This window comes from Zootoca vivipara, chromosome 9, assembly GCF_963506605.1.
Source record: "Zootoca vivipara chromosome 9, rZooViv1.1, whole genome shotgun sequence".
NCBI lineage: Eukaryota > Metazoa > Chordata > Lepidosauria > Squamata > Lacertidae > Zootoca > Zootoca vivipara.
In genome coordinates this window covers 61237131-61252960 of record NC_083284.1, presented here as the reverse complement: position 1 = coordinate 61252960, position 15830 = coordinate 61237131, and the positions used below count along the sequence as shown (strand labels likewise).

General features: G+C 42.6%; 1 protein-coding gene across 2 annotated transcripts in view; it reads left to right on the top strand.

Annotated features, from left to right (window-relative positions):
- NFXL1 (nuclear transcription factor, X-box binding like 1) overlaps positions 1 to 15830 on the top strand; it is a 65624-nt gene that overhangs the window by 8340 nt on the left and 41454 nt on the right. For both annotated transcript variants that reach the window (XR_009558174.1, XM_035111970.2), the window contains exons 8-15: positions 4868 to 4982; positions 5306 to 5430; positions 6520 to 6642; positions 9141 to 9231; positions 10580 to 10700; positions 13431 to 13590; positions 14672 to 14763; positions 15232 to 15253. Coding sequence is in view for 1 of the 2 variants with exons in the window: in XM_035111970.2 (XP_034967861.2) it covers positions 4868 to 4982; positions 5306 to 5430; positions 6520 to 6642; positions 9141 to 9231; positions 10580 to 10700; positions 13431 to 13590; positions 14672 to 14763; positions 15232 to 15253 (849 nt within the window). In the remaining variant the exon portion in view is untranslated. The remainder of the gene's footprint in view (positions 1 to 4867; positions 4983 to 5305; positions 5431 to 6519; positions 6643 to 9140; positions 9232 to 10579; positions 10701 to 13430; positions 13591 to 14671; positions 14764 to 15231; positions 15254 to 15830) is intronic.

Below are 15830 nucleotides of genomic sequence, written 5' to 3'. Positions count from 1 at the left end.
GAAGCATAAGGAATTTATGGCGCCATTTGGAAAAAACAGCAACTTTGGTCCCACTTTATACAATTAAGCAAAGAACATTTGTTTTGCAGCACCTGTCTGCCCACTGAGCCTCTTCATTCCTACGGAAGCAGTTGGGTGTGCTTAGTTTTTCACACGTGGCTTCTCCATTTTGGCTTCATTTATGTTAAATAAATCATGACACGGTGTAATACGCCATGTGTTGTTGTTCATCAGAGGTTGTATTTACCTTATTTTAAGACCTGCTAAGGAGCAGATGGTTGTTATTACGTCCTGATAGGTAAAACCACAGAGTTCAAAGAGCACGTTCTTCCTTTTTAACAAGACTGTATGGTTAGCAGCAGACCTACCAGCAGGCTTGCAACTCAGCTGGGATTACAGGCTGGGGTGTAGGTGTACTGGTTGTTTGAATCATCACTTCTGTGCCGAACCACTTTGTATCCATGCTATGTGCTGGAGCTTTCCTGGCCCTTCCCTATCACCACAGCTCCCTGTCCATCCTACCCCCACCCCTCGAGAACCCTATTCCTCAGGGAATGGGGATGACTTCAGATGGTTTGGGGTGCTTCTTCGTTGGGAAGGAGAAATTGGGAGGCTGCCCTCTGTGACCAGAAGAACCTTCAGCTTCTTCTAGAACAGTTCTGGATCCATGCCATAGCTTCTAGACTAGAGTCTGTGGCCACATTTTATGCAAGTGGCTATGAATAACAACAACAACAACATTTATTGCATTAGCCGTATGGCCATAGCACAAGTACAAACAGACAGGCAACTGTCGCACAGCAATAAAACTACAACAAATACAATTAGAACATTAAATATAAAATCCAGGTAAATGCAGCTGGTTAGGTAAAGGTGAAAGCAATGCGTGTTGGCTAAAAATATAACAGGAATTTATACAGGACTAGGGCCTGGCTGGTTGGCCAGGAAAGCGGCCCTGAGTTTAAGGGCCTGTAAAATATAGATAGCTACGTCACGTGAAACCAAGGGGTTGGCGTCCACCAGTAAAAACTTCATGCGATCGATGTCCCGTAAGATGGTCGTCGGGATTGAAAGGAGAAGCCTGGATCTTACAGGGTCATATAGAGAACAGTAAAAGAAAAAGTGTATATAGTCCTCTATCATTCCCTCATTGCATGGGCAGAGTCGGAGGTTCAGTGGTATGTTGGAAAAAACGCCGTGTAAGAATGCTGTAGGTGTGGCGTGGAATCGGGCTAGTGCTATGAATAAAAGGTTTTACAAGAGAGCCCAATAATTCCTTGTTTAGCGTGCGTTTGACGCAGTGGTTATTACAAAATACAGTCGGTTGCATTCAGCAGTGCCCTCTTGTTGACAGAACACTCCTTGATCCAGTGGAGGCTTCCGTCATCACCGCACGAAGAAGCATCATTTTTTTGTTGATCTTCCTCCCCCTCTGCAGCTTCCCACACATGAACCCAGTTTTGTTCAAGAGTAGTGGATGGTGATATGCAGCTGCTGACAGGAGAGGAATTGGTCAAAATGACCTCCCTTCCTGTTATGCTGACTGACTGAAGTATCCACTGAATCAAAGAGCCTTCTGTCAGCAGAGGGACGTCATTGGATGTAACCCAATATTTATAAGTCTCAAAGCCCCTTTGAGGGCCTAGACTTGCTCGTTTTTATGTTGTAAACTGGCATAAAAATGCGAAAATAAACATCGCTCTCCTTTTCTGTTGTCTCCTTTGTGGCATGGTTACACATGAAGGAGGACGGGGAAATTTCAGCACATTCAGCTTCTCTCGGCCTTGGCATGGCAAGCTTCACCTGCAGAAATTTCCCTTTTTGCCGCACTTGTCGTGAAACAGGAGGAGGGCTCCTAGTATCTTGTAGGCTTTCCCCCCTGAGAGTTTGAAAGTTTTAGTTTATATCTTTGTGGTGTGTTACTGTTGTTGAATAATAAATAATTTTGGTCATACTGTCCATGGCAGTGAACAGTCTTGCCTTTGCAGAAAGAGCCTCTGCAAAGGGCTGTGTGTACAGTGCAGTTCTCTGCCTGTAGAGCTCAGATGCATTTTACATCTGCAGTCTACAGTTCCCTCCCTGACCTGTTACAATGATGAGAGCTTCGCTAGTGAAATATGAAAGCTGCATCAGGTTTTTTGTTTTTTGCAAAATAGTCAACTTTCGTTGCTCTGTGATTAAAATGTAACGTCACAGAAAAATTACCTCCTGTGGCCAAACATCATACTAAACCATAGTTTGGTGTGACCTGAAGAAACGGGAATGAGGTTCAATGAACTTTGGGCTCGCTTGCTCCTCCTGCTGCATGGCTGGAAGGAAGAGTTTGGAAGCTTCCATGCATCCAATTTGATTTATCCCAAACAAACCAATAGCGGACTTCCGGTCTGTCGCGGTGGAAAGAAGGACGCAGGGACTTTGCGTGCCGAAGTCCCTGGCCTCGCGGAGGGGGGGGGAGTCCGCAGAGCGAGCGGACTCCCCGTAAAAGCACCGGGTAGAGAGTCCCGGTGACTCACGCGCCCAGCGGCTGCTCCGTTTTGCGGATCCCCCGCTGCCCGAGAGCTCAGTAGAGCGATCGAGAGCCGGCGGGGTGGAACCGCGGGAGCCATTTTGGGCTATATCTTACCTCCGAGAAGCGAAGCTCCGAGTCCTGACCCGGCAAGCGGCGGATTCTTCCAAACAAAATTAAAGGTTTCCATAAAGTAAGTGGAATTTTTATTTGGAATTTAAAATCACCAATTGGAAAAATAGGAGAGACTTTAAAGAAACGGAAGTCGGTCTCTTCCTAATGGCAAACCGGGAGGCGCTTTAAATAAACCCAAGCCGAAAGATGAAAAAGTTTCTGGGACGGTGGACCCGAGAGAAAGAAAGACTTTTTTGAACCTTCTCAGCTCCCGAGTCCGGCACCCCTTGAGGTACAGCATTATTAAGGGGAAGAGCGCTTTGACAGCTGTCAAAAGCTGTCAAACTGTCAAAAGACCGGGTGGATTTATTGCATTGCTGTGAACAGTAAAAATTGACTGAAAATGTGGTAGAACTATTTAAATTGGAATTAAGAATGGATTTGTGATTGAGTTAAAGACAAAGGAAAAGAACAGCCAAAATGGAGTCGATCGTCTAACAGGAAGGAATTTTCCAGCACCCTTTGCTCCCTATCTCCTGTTTGTCTGCGGTTAAGAGAAGTATGAAAACAAAGTATTCTCGAGCCTTCCAGGAGGCTGTGCTGAACTATTTACAAACATGGGAGGACATTTACAAGGAACGGCAACATCCCAATTTACCATCAGTTGAGGCTGAAGTCCAAGTTCAGGACTTAGAGGATAATTTGGATTTGGAGACTGTTGAGTTTGAGACTGTGTGTGAGGAGAAACAACCTGATGAGAATCTTGAAGGGGACTTGGACTATAAAAAATATGTTTGGGATGAAGCAAAGCATGAATTTCAAAAGGAAGAAAAACAAGCAGAGCAAGAAAATGAGAAGCAAAGGAACATGAAGATCAATGGAACTGAAGACCCTGGAGGGGCTAAAATGTGGGGTGGTGTTATTGAGGGATGGGAAGGCCTGGAGATGGAACTGGGAAAGAACTGGTGTGGGGTGAAAATTTTAGTTAAAAGGTTTTGTTTTGGCTTTTGAAAGACGGTTTTCGAAATCTTGGCTTGCTAACGGAAATGCTGATCCAATTGGGGGAAAAGACTTAGGGAGAGGGGATGGAGGGTAAAAAAGAAAAAAAAAAGCTGTGTTTTCTGGAGGGAGTTAGAAGAATGGCTGAGGAAAGAATTTTTAGGTTAATACTAATTTTTGTGAGTTCAGATAGGTGTCTGGGCAGAGAGCTGCTTATCCTCCTCTCCTTACTCTGAGGCACCCAGTGGCAGGGGGTGCTCAGAGGGGTGAGGAGGGGGTGGAAAGAAACCCAGACACAATAATGGAACCTTGGAAGTGCTGTGCCCTACGGGTTCCTCTTGTGGCAGGAGGGGGCCTGTGGGAGGGCAGCATGGAAAAGGAGGAGGATTAAGTTAATATTATAAGAAAAGGATTTTGAATTGGAATAGAAAACCCGCCATAAGTAACTAGAGATTGTCAGGAAAACCAGGAGGAAGAGTATCGAGGAAGTCACAATTATAATGTTAAGATAATAAGAATTGGGAAATTATATTTTTTCCCTATTGTTGTTGTGTTTGTATTTGTTTAAGTATGTTTATGAAAGAGCTGGGGGAAACCAATCCTCAGAGCTCCTCCATTCCTGTCCTTTCAGTGGCAGGGAGGGGATGTGGGGGGAGGGGGGAGGCCAAACCCAACTTATAATGGACCCCTTTGATTCTTAACGCACACGGGTACTACCGGTGGCAGAGGTGGACCGGTGGGTGGAGGGAAAACGAAGGGACAGTGCTATATTGTATGTTTTGTTTGTCTTGTCTGTATAAAATTAATAAAATTTATTATAAAAAAAAACCAATAGCTAATGTTAAACACAGTTTATTGGTTCTGATGAAACTACAAACTGTGGTTAAGTAAAAGCTCCCAAACTCCTCCCAGCCACATAGGAGGGAAGAGTGAACTTGCAAGCTCACGGCTGATACATACGCATTGTACTAAATTGTGGCTTAGCATGCTGCTGGAATATGTCCAGTCTGTAATTGCTTGTCATCTTTTCTTGCTGAATAAGGCTGATGTAACTTGAACAAAGCTTTGCTCCGAAGGATGTTTAATTCTTATAACAAAATGGTTCAGGAAGAGTTCACCTATTCCTTTTTATTAACATGGAATTCAGGGAGCAATCACCTTTTTCCTTCTTGCATTCCATTGGATTTTTGTATTTTGTTGCTTTGTTAAATTTCTCACTTGCATGTGCTGTATGTGTTTTCCCAACAGGTGTGTGGCAAAACATTGCCTTGTGGTTATCATGCCTGTGAACAGATTTGTCATGCTGGCTCTTGTGGGGAGTGTCCCCGATCTGGCAAAAGGAGTTGTCCATGTGGAAAATCAAGTAAGAATGTGTTTCTTTTCTGCCCATCTAGCATGCATCCAGTTCACCAATATAGCTAAATTTCATGAAATCTAAACTGCATTCAAATACAAGTTGAAGTAATACAAAAGCAGACTTTTGTTAAATTTAAAGTTTGCCCAGAATGAAGTTAGACACAAGACCTGCCTAGCTTAATTAAATTGGGCCCTTTATATAAAAACCGTAACTCCTTTTCTTGACGTAAAGCCTTATTTTTTATGAAACAACAGACACAAAAATGTAGCTTTCATTTTTCAATTATGTAGAATAAATGACAGAAGCATTGCTGTTTTGTTTTGACTTAGAATTTTCTTTACCGTGTACGGAGGATGTGCCTACATGTGGAGACAGTTGTGACAAAGCTCTTGACTGTGGGATTCATAGATGTTCCCAGCGCTGCCACCGAGGTCCCTGTGAAATCTGTAGACAGGTTAGCATTTTTCTTCCAGTTCAGTCACATGCTTTTGAATAACTTTTCATTATTTCAGGACCTCTGAAGGTCTTTATCTCCAATGAGCTTCCTGGAGTCAGAGAAAATTAAGATAGGTTTCTTCTTTTAGCTGTCCTCTCCCTCTCTGAGCTCAGGAAACATGCTGTCTCTACTGCTTTGTGCCCTCAACCAAAAAAAAAAGCTCCCACAACCCCTAGCTTTTGTCCTTCAAATCTGGAAATTAGATAAAGTTCCTGTATTGGCTCCTTTCCTTGGATTTATGTGTGGGAGCATGCTTAAATGTGGCCTGTTATCTGCTTATCTGCTTTTTGTTGTAAGGATTCAAAATGTCATTGTCTTCAGCAATCCCATTGAAGAGTGTCCTTCAGAATAAGCTTAAAGATTGTAAAAATCGAGGCAGGAAGGTAAACTTTCCCAAAGTCTGTCATCCACTTGGATAGTTCTAAGAGGACATTGCGAGATTCCATATTCTGCAGGCCCACTGGTAGCTGCTGCCCCTAATTTCAACCTCTGCTAGCTCCTCTACCTCTTAAGTTTCCTTTTTCTGATGATATAGGCTTGTTTCACCATCATTTTGGCTGCTACTTGCTTGAAAAGGCATATTCTAAACTAACTACAGTTTCTTCCTCTTCTGAAAATGGTGGCATTCCCAACAATCTCAAATTTCTTTCCTCCTTCATTTTCTACTGTCTCTTCTTAGGCCTATATCATACAAACAGATGAGAAGGTAAACAGTTTTCCTGAGGTCGGGTCAAATTAAGTTGTTGTTTCCATGAGGACGTGCCCCATCTTTTTGATTCTAGTTACTCCTATTACCATGAAGGGGCCTGTACAGAAGCTCTAGCCTGTGAAATAGTTTCTTTCCGGCCTCTTGTCACACAACATGCTAGACTCTTCTATGCAGCTTAATTTCCACCATTGAATTATTTTGTATGCTACTTTCCCCCCCTCCTGAATGCTAATCTGTGACGAGTTCCATGCATTTTTGCTGTCAGTGATGCGCCTTAATTTTAACATGCTGAACGTACAACTCCTAGCTTTAGTTTTCTTCCATTTGTATCTCAACAGGAAGTTGAAAAGCAGTGCCGCTGTGGAAAGCATATGAAGCAGATGCCCTGCCATAAGCCATACCTTTGTGAAACAAAGTGTGCCAAAATCCGTGACTGTCAAAAACACCAGTGCAAGAGGAAGGTGAGTAGGTATTGAGGATGCATCACCATCCTTTTGTAGCTAGAGTCGTTTGGAAAAGTTTGGTACAACTTCCAAAAATGCTTCTGTTTCTGAGACACAGCCTGTAAGCATGTGGGGGCAGCTGAGGAAGCCACAGCAGTTTTCAGCTTGCAGTGGCCCGGCTTGCACATCATGCTATGTGCAAACTATGGCTTACTGAGACCAGGCAAACATACTGGCTCAAGAGAGGAGCTTGCACCAACTTCATTGCACTGTGGTCCTTTGGACTCAGTGCAGCAGCCAAGTCAAGGTTTGACTTAGCACATTGTCCAAACCTGCAGTTGTGGTTAAGCTCTCTCCTCCTTAACCATGAGTTGTAGACAGTAACAGCTGTAACTCGTGCTTACGGAGGCTTGAGCGTGTAACAACTAGCTTAGGTTCGGACAACTGCTAAGCCAAACCTTGGCTTAGCTGCCATGCTGCGTTGAGTTAAAAGGACTGGGGAGGAGCAAAAGGGTTGTCACCTGCTTGGGAGCACACGTCAAGTGATGGTTTGGCTTAGCATTACTTGCGAACGTGGCCTGTGACGGCTGTTTTGCTGTTCTTTTGTGGTGGCGAAAGCCCCCACATACTTTGGATTTCTTTGTTCTTCTGTATTGCCGTTCCACTCACAGAAAAAGAAATCGGGTTATTTAAGAATGGTCTAATTCAAAAACTGACGCTCTTACAACACCTACACTGTGAAATACCTGCAGAAGGTGGCAGTAGCGATTCTTTATGGGCTAGCTTGTTGGAGCAGTCAGAAAAGAAATATACTAGTTCTCTGATATGCATGATCTTCCTTCAGGTGGAGATGAAATAGCTTTCAAAGGCTTAAAGGAGCAAGGGGGTGGGGAGTAATGTAGAAGAGGAGTATGTGCTTTCTAGGTACTGAATGAATTTAGTAGTTCAAATCCAATAATCCAATACTGTATACAGGAGAAACTTGGAGGGTGAAGTAGTTGGTTCTGGAAAGCTTTATTGCTTTTTATATTCCATTTTTCCACCCCCTTTCCCTGGAGCACTTTCCTTACTCATTTATTTCATTTACAATATTTGTATCCCTCTCCATGATAGTGCTCTCTGGATGGCTCACAAGAAAACATTTAACACTGGTCTCTCATTGGTCCTTAACTCTATCTTGTCCTTGTTATATTTAAGAGACGTCTTCAGTTTTTCCTTTTTTTTTATTACTCCCAAACTTTTTCAGATGAACCGTTTTACTGAGCTTTGTTAGCCTGTCCCTCCCCATGTCTTGTATGTGTCTGAGATTATAGGTTTTTGAAGAAGAACTGTTTTTAGAGGTAGAGAGGAAGCTGATTAAATCAAATGTATTCAAGGTAACATACAAAATATAATTGCAGTTTCATCAAAACCGTGCTAAAACAGGTGCTTAGTTGTAGGTGCTATAAAAAGAATAATAGCAAAGTCTTCATTTTGGGCCGAGAATAGAAAGAAATGTGGTGAAACAGTTAAGAGAGATTCAGCTGTGTGTGTGTGTGTGTGTGTGTGTGTGTGTGTGTGTGTGTGTATATATATATATATATATATATATATATATATATATATATATATATATACATATATGCTTTGTTAGGGCCAAACTAAAGAGGTTTATCAAAAGCAAGCAGGAGGTGACGGCACTGAGACTGAAAATCCCCCATTTGAAGGTGCTGTAGGTGCTAGTGAGGTAGAATTGTTGAAGCAGAATAGTAGATCTGCATGTAGAACCTGTGAGGTCTTTTTGGAGTACAATATACACAGGTCAAACAAAATGCTTAACAATAATACTTAGCCCTTAGGTTGTTGAGGTGCTTGACATGAATCACCTTGGTAATATTTACAACACCCTTGTGGCGTAACTCAGTGTTTCCACCATAATGAAGTTATGGAGCTCAAGTTGAAACAATAGTAGCTCAGAACCATCTAGCTCAGTGTTTCCCAAACTTGGGACTTCAGCTGTTTTCAGACTACAATTCCCATCATCTCTGACCACTGGTGTTGCTAGCTAGGGATGATGGGAATTGTAGTCCAAAAACAGCTGGGAAACACTGACTAGCTAGTTACTAGCCAAGGCAAGATTTGGACTATCCAGCTTTATGCTTTTAGCTCCTGCTTGACACCTGCTCTTACTTGGGACTCTCCTATCAGTTTCTTGTCAGAAGATTGTTATCCCTGCTTTAAAATGGACAAGCACTCCATCTTCCTGCGTGTGATCAAGCTGCTATCTTCATTCAAACTGCTGAAATACTTTAAAATGGCAAAGGATATTCTGAAGACGCTTTCTTAAGAAAGGGACATCTCAACATGTTTATTTTTCTTTGACACTTTATCATTTTAAAAACAAACCGCTATGGTTTTCTTATCGACAGCATAATCCTTTGTGTGCTTACTCTTTGGGGCTCACTCCCAGGTAATGCATATGCTTGCCACTTTAGCTAAAGTTTCTGTACTTCAAAGCACTTGTGTGTGTGTTTCAGTGTTGTTCTGGAAATTGCCCACCGTGTGATCAAGCATGTGGACGAACTTTAGGATGTCGGAATCACAAGTGTCCTTCAGTGTGCCACAGAGGTAAGACTGAGCAGGCAATGTTGCTTGTAGTCTTTCATCCTGAATGGTACTTTAAACTTTATGTAGTTGGGTCTTTGTTGGTAATTGTCATAAAAAGAAATATTGTAATCTCTGATTACAGCCAGTAGCTTTAATGTTGTTCAAATCATAGCATTTCTGAACATATATATATATATATATATATATATATATATATATATATATATATATATATTGAGGGTCCAATCCTAGGACATTAATGTTTTTTTCATAAAAATAGAGTGTAATGTGTTGATTAGCACTAGTCATGATGGTAAAAATTATACCATGAATTAAATAATCAGTTGTTACTCTTTGGCTTCTTGAGCACTTGAACTGTTTGGGGCTGAATAAGTTGTCCATCTCTGTCTAAAGTGTGATAAAAAATTTCTTTTTCTTTGCTGTATATGCTTTATTAGTTCCACCCACTCCACATTTTTCAAACTGTATTAAGAAAGGATATTCATGACTTCCGCTTTAGCCGCGGTTGCAGCCAGGTTGGGAGTGACGAGCTGTGAGAAAGTGAGTTACTCTATTATAGAGGGGAAAAGGGGTATCCAAGGCAAGGAGAGCCCCAAAAACCCAAGAAGGAAAAGTTCTGGGTTCAAGGTGGAAAGCGGCGCTATTAGAGGGCTAGAAAAAGAACTAAAAACGGAGGAAAAAGAGCTCTAGCGCTAACAAGACGCCCAACCCTCTATGAGCTGCCTGGAGACAGGGCGCAACAAGCGGCTGATTTTCAAACCAAAAAAGGAAGCTAAAGAGCAAGGCTAAAATTCTGAAAATATAAATTTAAAACTTACGAAGAGCTGTTGCTTTTCTAAGGAATACTCTGGATGCCGACCGTATGTGATTTTAAGAAAGAGAGCTTGTCTGCTGCTTCGGAAAACGCGCAAACTGCACAAAAAGCGGTGTGGATATTCATATTTGTTCCGACATACTCAAATACAAATCTTGAGCCTTTGTGTGGGCAAGGGAAATGTTTGCATCCCTGCAGTGCAATTTCTTTCTTTTTTTAATGGCTTCTTATAAATGTCAGAAATCTGATGCTCACTTCTGACCTTTCAGAAAGTAGAGAAAGGCATTTTCTTTTGACATTCAAAATGGATTTGGGGAACATAAGTACAGTAGCATGTTCTCTGGGTGGAGTTTGTCCAGACCGATGCCTCCTGAATTCATAATACCATTGTTAATTTTAATTGTACTAAATGGATAACTTCTTATTTGGATCCAGGTAATTAATTGCAAAGTAGTTTTGTTGTTGTAGATTGTGTCTAAAAATGTGTTACGTTTTTCCAAGGTTGGCTACTTGAATTGCTTGTCTTCGTTGTAGGCAGCTGCTATCCATGTCCCGAGACTGTAGATGTGAAGTGCAATTGCGGCAAAACTGCTCTCAAAGTGCCATGTGGTAGAGAACGCACCACCAAGGCTCCCAAGTGCAAGGAGCTATGCAGGTTAGTATTAAATACTATTAAATAACCATCTAATGCAAATAATTTTTTACTCCCTGAATATCAGACCACCATGTGATATCGCAAACCGCTTTGAAAGTCCCCTAGCTTTCGAAACTAGTGTTAGAAACGGTCTAACTCTGTAATGGCCTAATTAGGTCTTTTTACATTACTGTATTGGCTTCTCAGCAGGTGGAGCTACATTAACACAGTTTAGTGTTTTGAAAGAAGTATGCAGTGCACTATAAGACTGCAACTTGCAATTCTTGAGAGAGGCATTTCAAAGGCTGGCGTTGCCATAGGAAGGTGCTGCTTTGAGTTCCAGATAGCTTTACAAGAGCAGTAGAACTTGAAGGAAGCTTCCCTTAGTATTTTGCAGCACAGCGGGGTGGGCAATGGGGTGTCAAGGTCGGCTTCCTTTGTAGTGGAGTGGAGAGGGAGCAATTGAATTTAAAGCTTTCATCATAATATGCTTATTTACAATTACACAGGTTGAGCAGGAAATGGTATGGTAGCTACACAAGTAAGGCTGTTAGTCCCAAAGCTGAATTATTCCCGTAGTAACAGCAGCACCCCTAAAGTTCCAAAGCACCTTATTCATTCCAGCTCTGAAAAACCACCAGTGTAAAGAATCTACGTTGGCTCCCAGTTCGTTTACGAGCACAATTCAAAATTTTTGGTATTGACCTTTAGAGCCCTAGATGGCCTTGGCCTTGTATACCTGAAGGAGCGTCTTCTTGACTGTTTCCTCACTGTGAGACATGAAGCTACAGGGAACCAGGCAGAGGGCCTTCTTGGTAGTGGCACCTGCCCTGTGGAATGCCCTTCCATCAGATGTCAAAGAGATAAGCAACTATTTGACTTTCAGAAGACATCTGAAGGCAGCCCTGTTCAGGGAAGTTTTTAATAGTTGATGCTTTATTGTGTTTTTAATATTTTGTTGAGAGCTGCCCAGAGTGGCTGGGGCAACCCAGTAAGATGGATGGCATATAAATAATGAAATTATTATGATTATGATTACTTGTCCAAATTCAAGCATTCTCTTGGGGCACATCTTTATGTGACTATAGTGTCAATACTAAAGCTACACCAAGACTACATAAGAGAACATGCCTATAACAATAGGGAACACATCAATTTGAACTGTTTTATGCTAATATAATCTAAGCCGTCAAAAGCAAGCCCCAAAATTAACATTACACTGCTTCTGAGAGAGGGCTTTATTAGTACCAGGGATTGTCATCTTCATAACTGTAGTAAAGACTCAGTAAGAACTACCCTCTCATAGACTTGGCATACATGCATTACAAGTGCATCCTTGGCTGGATGCTCCAGCTCATGTGATTTAATAGAGTGGGCAATCTACCAAGTAGGTTTGAATCTGTCCCAACAAATCCTACACTTACTTGAAAATATGGTTGTAAGTTTAAAGCTTGCTAAATATAACTGTTTTCATTTTAAAACAATTGAGAAGCGGTGTGTTTTGTCTGTTGCTTTCTTTTACTTTCATTTGTTTTCTTTACATAAACTGTAATGAAATTTGATCGCCATTGCCGGAGGAGAGAGCTTCTTTGCTGGCTGCTGTTTACCACGTAGGCTAGGTTTCACGTCCTAGTCCTTGCTATAGCCTCTGCACTTCTTTAAGAGCTCATTCTCCTGCTGCCGTTCTGAATGCTAATGCTACTGCCTCCTAAGCCAGAAATGAGTTTTTCTTCTCCCACCAGAAACGAGTTATTCTCATAGTGAGGTTATTTGATTATGAAGGTTACGAAACCATTTTTTAAAATTTGGTTTTCTATGGAGATAATATGGATAGTGATATTATGGGATATTATGGGATAATATGGATAGTGATATGGGATATTATGGGATAATATGGATAGTGATATTATGGGATATAATATGGATAGTGATATTATGGGATATAATATGGATAGTGATATTATGGATAGTGATATTATGGGATATAATATGGATAGTGATATTATGGGACCCAGGTGGCACTGTGGGTTAAACCACAGAGTCTAGGGCTTGCTGATCAGAAGGTTGGCGGTTCGAATCCCTGCAATGGCGTGAGCTCCCGTTGCTCGGTCCCAGCTCCCAGGTAGGGCTAGAGCTCCCGGGTGTAGGTGGAGTCCCGGTGGCGCGGGGTGCCAGGGCGCCGGGCCAGTAGGCAGGGCGCTGCACGGCAAAGCCGTGCAGAAGCCATGCTGCGCCCTGCGGGGGTGCCGGAGCAATCTCCGCCCCTCAGTGCTAGGGCGCACGACCTGCTCGAGACTGCCCTGCCAGCTCCTGCCGACCTAGCAGTTCGAAAGCACATCAAAGTGCAAGTAGATAAATAGGGACCGCTCCATCGGGAAGGTAAACGGCGTTTCCGTGTGCTGCTCTGGTTTGCCAGAAGCAGCTTTGTCATGCTGGCCACATGACCTGGAAGCTGTCTGCGGACAAACAGCGGCTCCCTCGGCCTATAGAGCGAGTTGAGCGCGCAACCCCAGAGTCTGACACGACTGGACCTGATGGTCAGGGGCCCTTTTTATGCTTATATATATATATTTTATTCCATCATGCCTAGAGCATAACACGTTGGGAAAAGGGATATACAAAGCAAGCAACTCTGTATATGACTGTTGTAAACCACTTAGAGGTCTTTTCTTCTAGTAAGTTGTTTTGTTGAATAAATGACTATAAACCAGTTTTTGTAGCCATTATTGACCGTTCCCGTTTTCATTTTAGGCAGCCACCTACCTGCCATCATCCTGCTCGAAAGAAACATAGCTGCCACTTTGGCCCTTGTCCTCCTTGCCGCCAGCCCTGCAAGAAAACCTTTGAGAAATGTGGTCATTCCTGCCCTGCTCCTTGCCATGATGAAGCACTTGTAAAACAGACTGGTTCGGTGAGAGAACAATGTGATTGCTCCCCGTAGCAGTGTCACCACTTTCAGGGGGAAATGTGCTGATTTCACAGGAATCAATCAGATTCCTGATTGAGAGCATGAGACTCTTAATCTCAGGGTCAGGGGTTTAAGCCGCATTTTGGGCAAGAGATTCCTGCGTTGCAGAGGGTTTGACTAGATCAGGGGTTGGCAAGGCTTACTGGCCATGGGCCGGATCACTCCCGCGGAGATCATCTGTGGGCTGGGCCGGTACAGCACGACGCTGGAAATCGCGTCTGCGCAAGTGGCGTGGCACCAAAAATCACTTCTGCGTATGCCCAGATGCTCAAAATCGCACCTGCGCAGAAGCAATTTTTAGCGTCAGGGCATGCACAGAAGCGATTTCTGGTATCTGCGTGTGCACAGACGCAATTTCCGGCGCCGCTCAACAAGTCCCCGCACCACGCTGTGCCGGTTTAGCGCAGCATGAGGGGGACTGCCCGAGTGGATGGCTTGGTTCGGGGGTGGCTTGTGGGCCGGTAAAATGGTCTTCGTGGGCTGGATCCGGACTAGATGATCCTTGTGGTCCCTTCCAACTCTGATTATCCTTTCCCATATAATCCTCCCACTTGAGACGTTGCTGGAACCCTCCAAAAGTGACAGCCGTACTGCTATCATTAAGAACTGTTGATTGGTTATCACGACTTGAATGGTTGTGGTGCATTGAGTTCTAATAAGTCAAGTATGTTCATTGAAATTGGGGGGTGGGAATAACTCAAGACCAGGGGTCCCCAAACTAAGGCTTGGGGGCCGGATGCGGCCCAATCGCCTTCTCAACCCGGCCCGCGGACGGTCCGGGAATCAGCATGCTTTTCATGAGTAGAATGTGTCCTTTTATTTAAAATGCATCTCTGGGTTATTTGTGGGGCATAGGAATTCATTGATATTTTTTTTCAAAATATAGTGCGGCCCCCCACAAGGTCTGAGGGACAGTGGACCCGGCCCCCTGCTGAAAAAGTTTGCTGACCCCTGCTCTAGACCATCTAGGCATGGTTAGCTTTTATAATGTGTGCTGCATAACAACAAATTTCTTTTGTCCCAGCATCAGCCAGCAGGCCCTTGGGAACAATCAGCTGAGCCTACGTTTATTCAGACGGCATTGCCTTGCCCTCCATGTCAAGTCCCTATTCCAACGTGAGTATGAAAATATGCTTTGAAATGACATATTTCTATGTGTTCGGGTGGCATGGCCCTGTGCTGTGACTTGCTCTCATAGAAATGCATTTTCTTTAAAGCTGCTTCCAGAGGTAAAGCCAGATCAGTCAAAAAGACTAAACAGTTGGAGATCCGTAGTCTAGTACAGTCATACCTTGGTTTTCAAATAGTTTAGTTCTCGAATGTTTTGGCTTCAGTTATGAATGTAACTGGGTCAACCATCACTACTTACAATTTACTTATGGCAGTACTGTGAAAGCTATTGATCACTGTTAGAAGAAAACATATTTTTTCTTTCAATTGACATTGTAACAAATGGCCACATTCTGATGGTCATACTTGCAGCTTCTAATTGGCCAATGAATCTCAGGTGGTTGATTAATTCAGAGAGTGATATTCAAATTGTTTGGCCATTTATTTATTTAGTTTGTTCTTGTGTATTTACAGGCAATGCCTTGGGAAACATGAGGTGAGTCATAAAAACTGTGTAATATTTCAGAGTAAATCTGAAAAAATGTATAATTTGGTTTTAATCAGAGGTTTTGAAACGAAGCCTTTGCGTTTAATTGGTTTGCCGTGAGGTTCATTTGCAACTGGAAGTATTCTGCGTTCCCCCTTGAAACCTACAAATCGTTTTGTCATTTGAGATCTGCTGGGATTTCTATTAAGACTATTGCAAAATTGTTTTAGGAAATTTATAAGAGTAAACTACTTATTAACCTTGATGAAACTTTAAACTTTTGACATCGCGTTTCAAGAAATGTGGAATGCTGGCAAAATGCTCTTCTGTTAGTGTTTACTGGGATGATTTAGGATGAGCTCTGGTTTTATAGGGCTTGCTATTTTATGGCTTTTCCAAAATGTTTGGAAATGTTTAAACGATCTCTTATCATGCAGTTTATATCGCTGGCCTGGTACGTTCTGTGGCTGTTTGAGGAACATCTGCAAAATATGTTATGTAAATCGATATTAACTATCACCTAAGCTAGTATGATGGCTAAAGTGGAATATGAGAGCTCAAATTGTAAGGCAGGGATGTTATGACT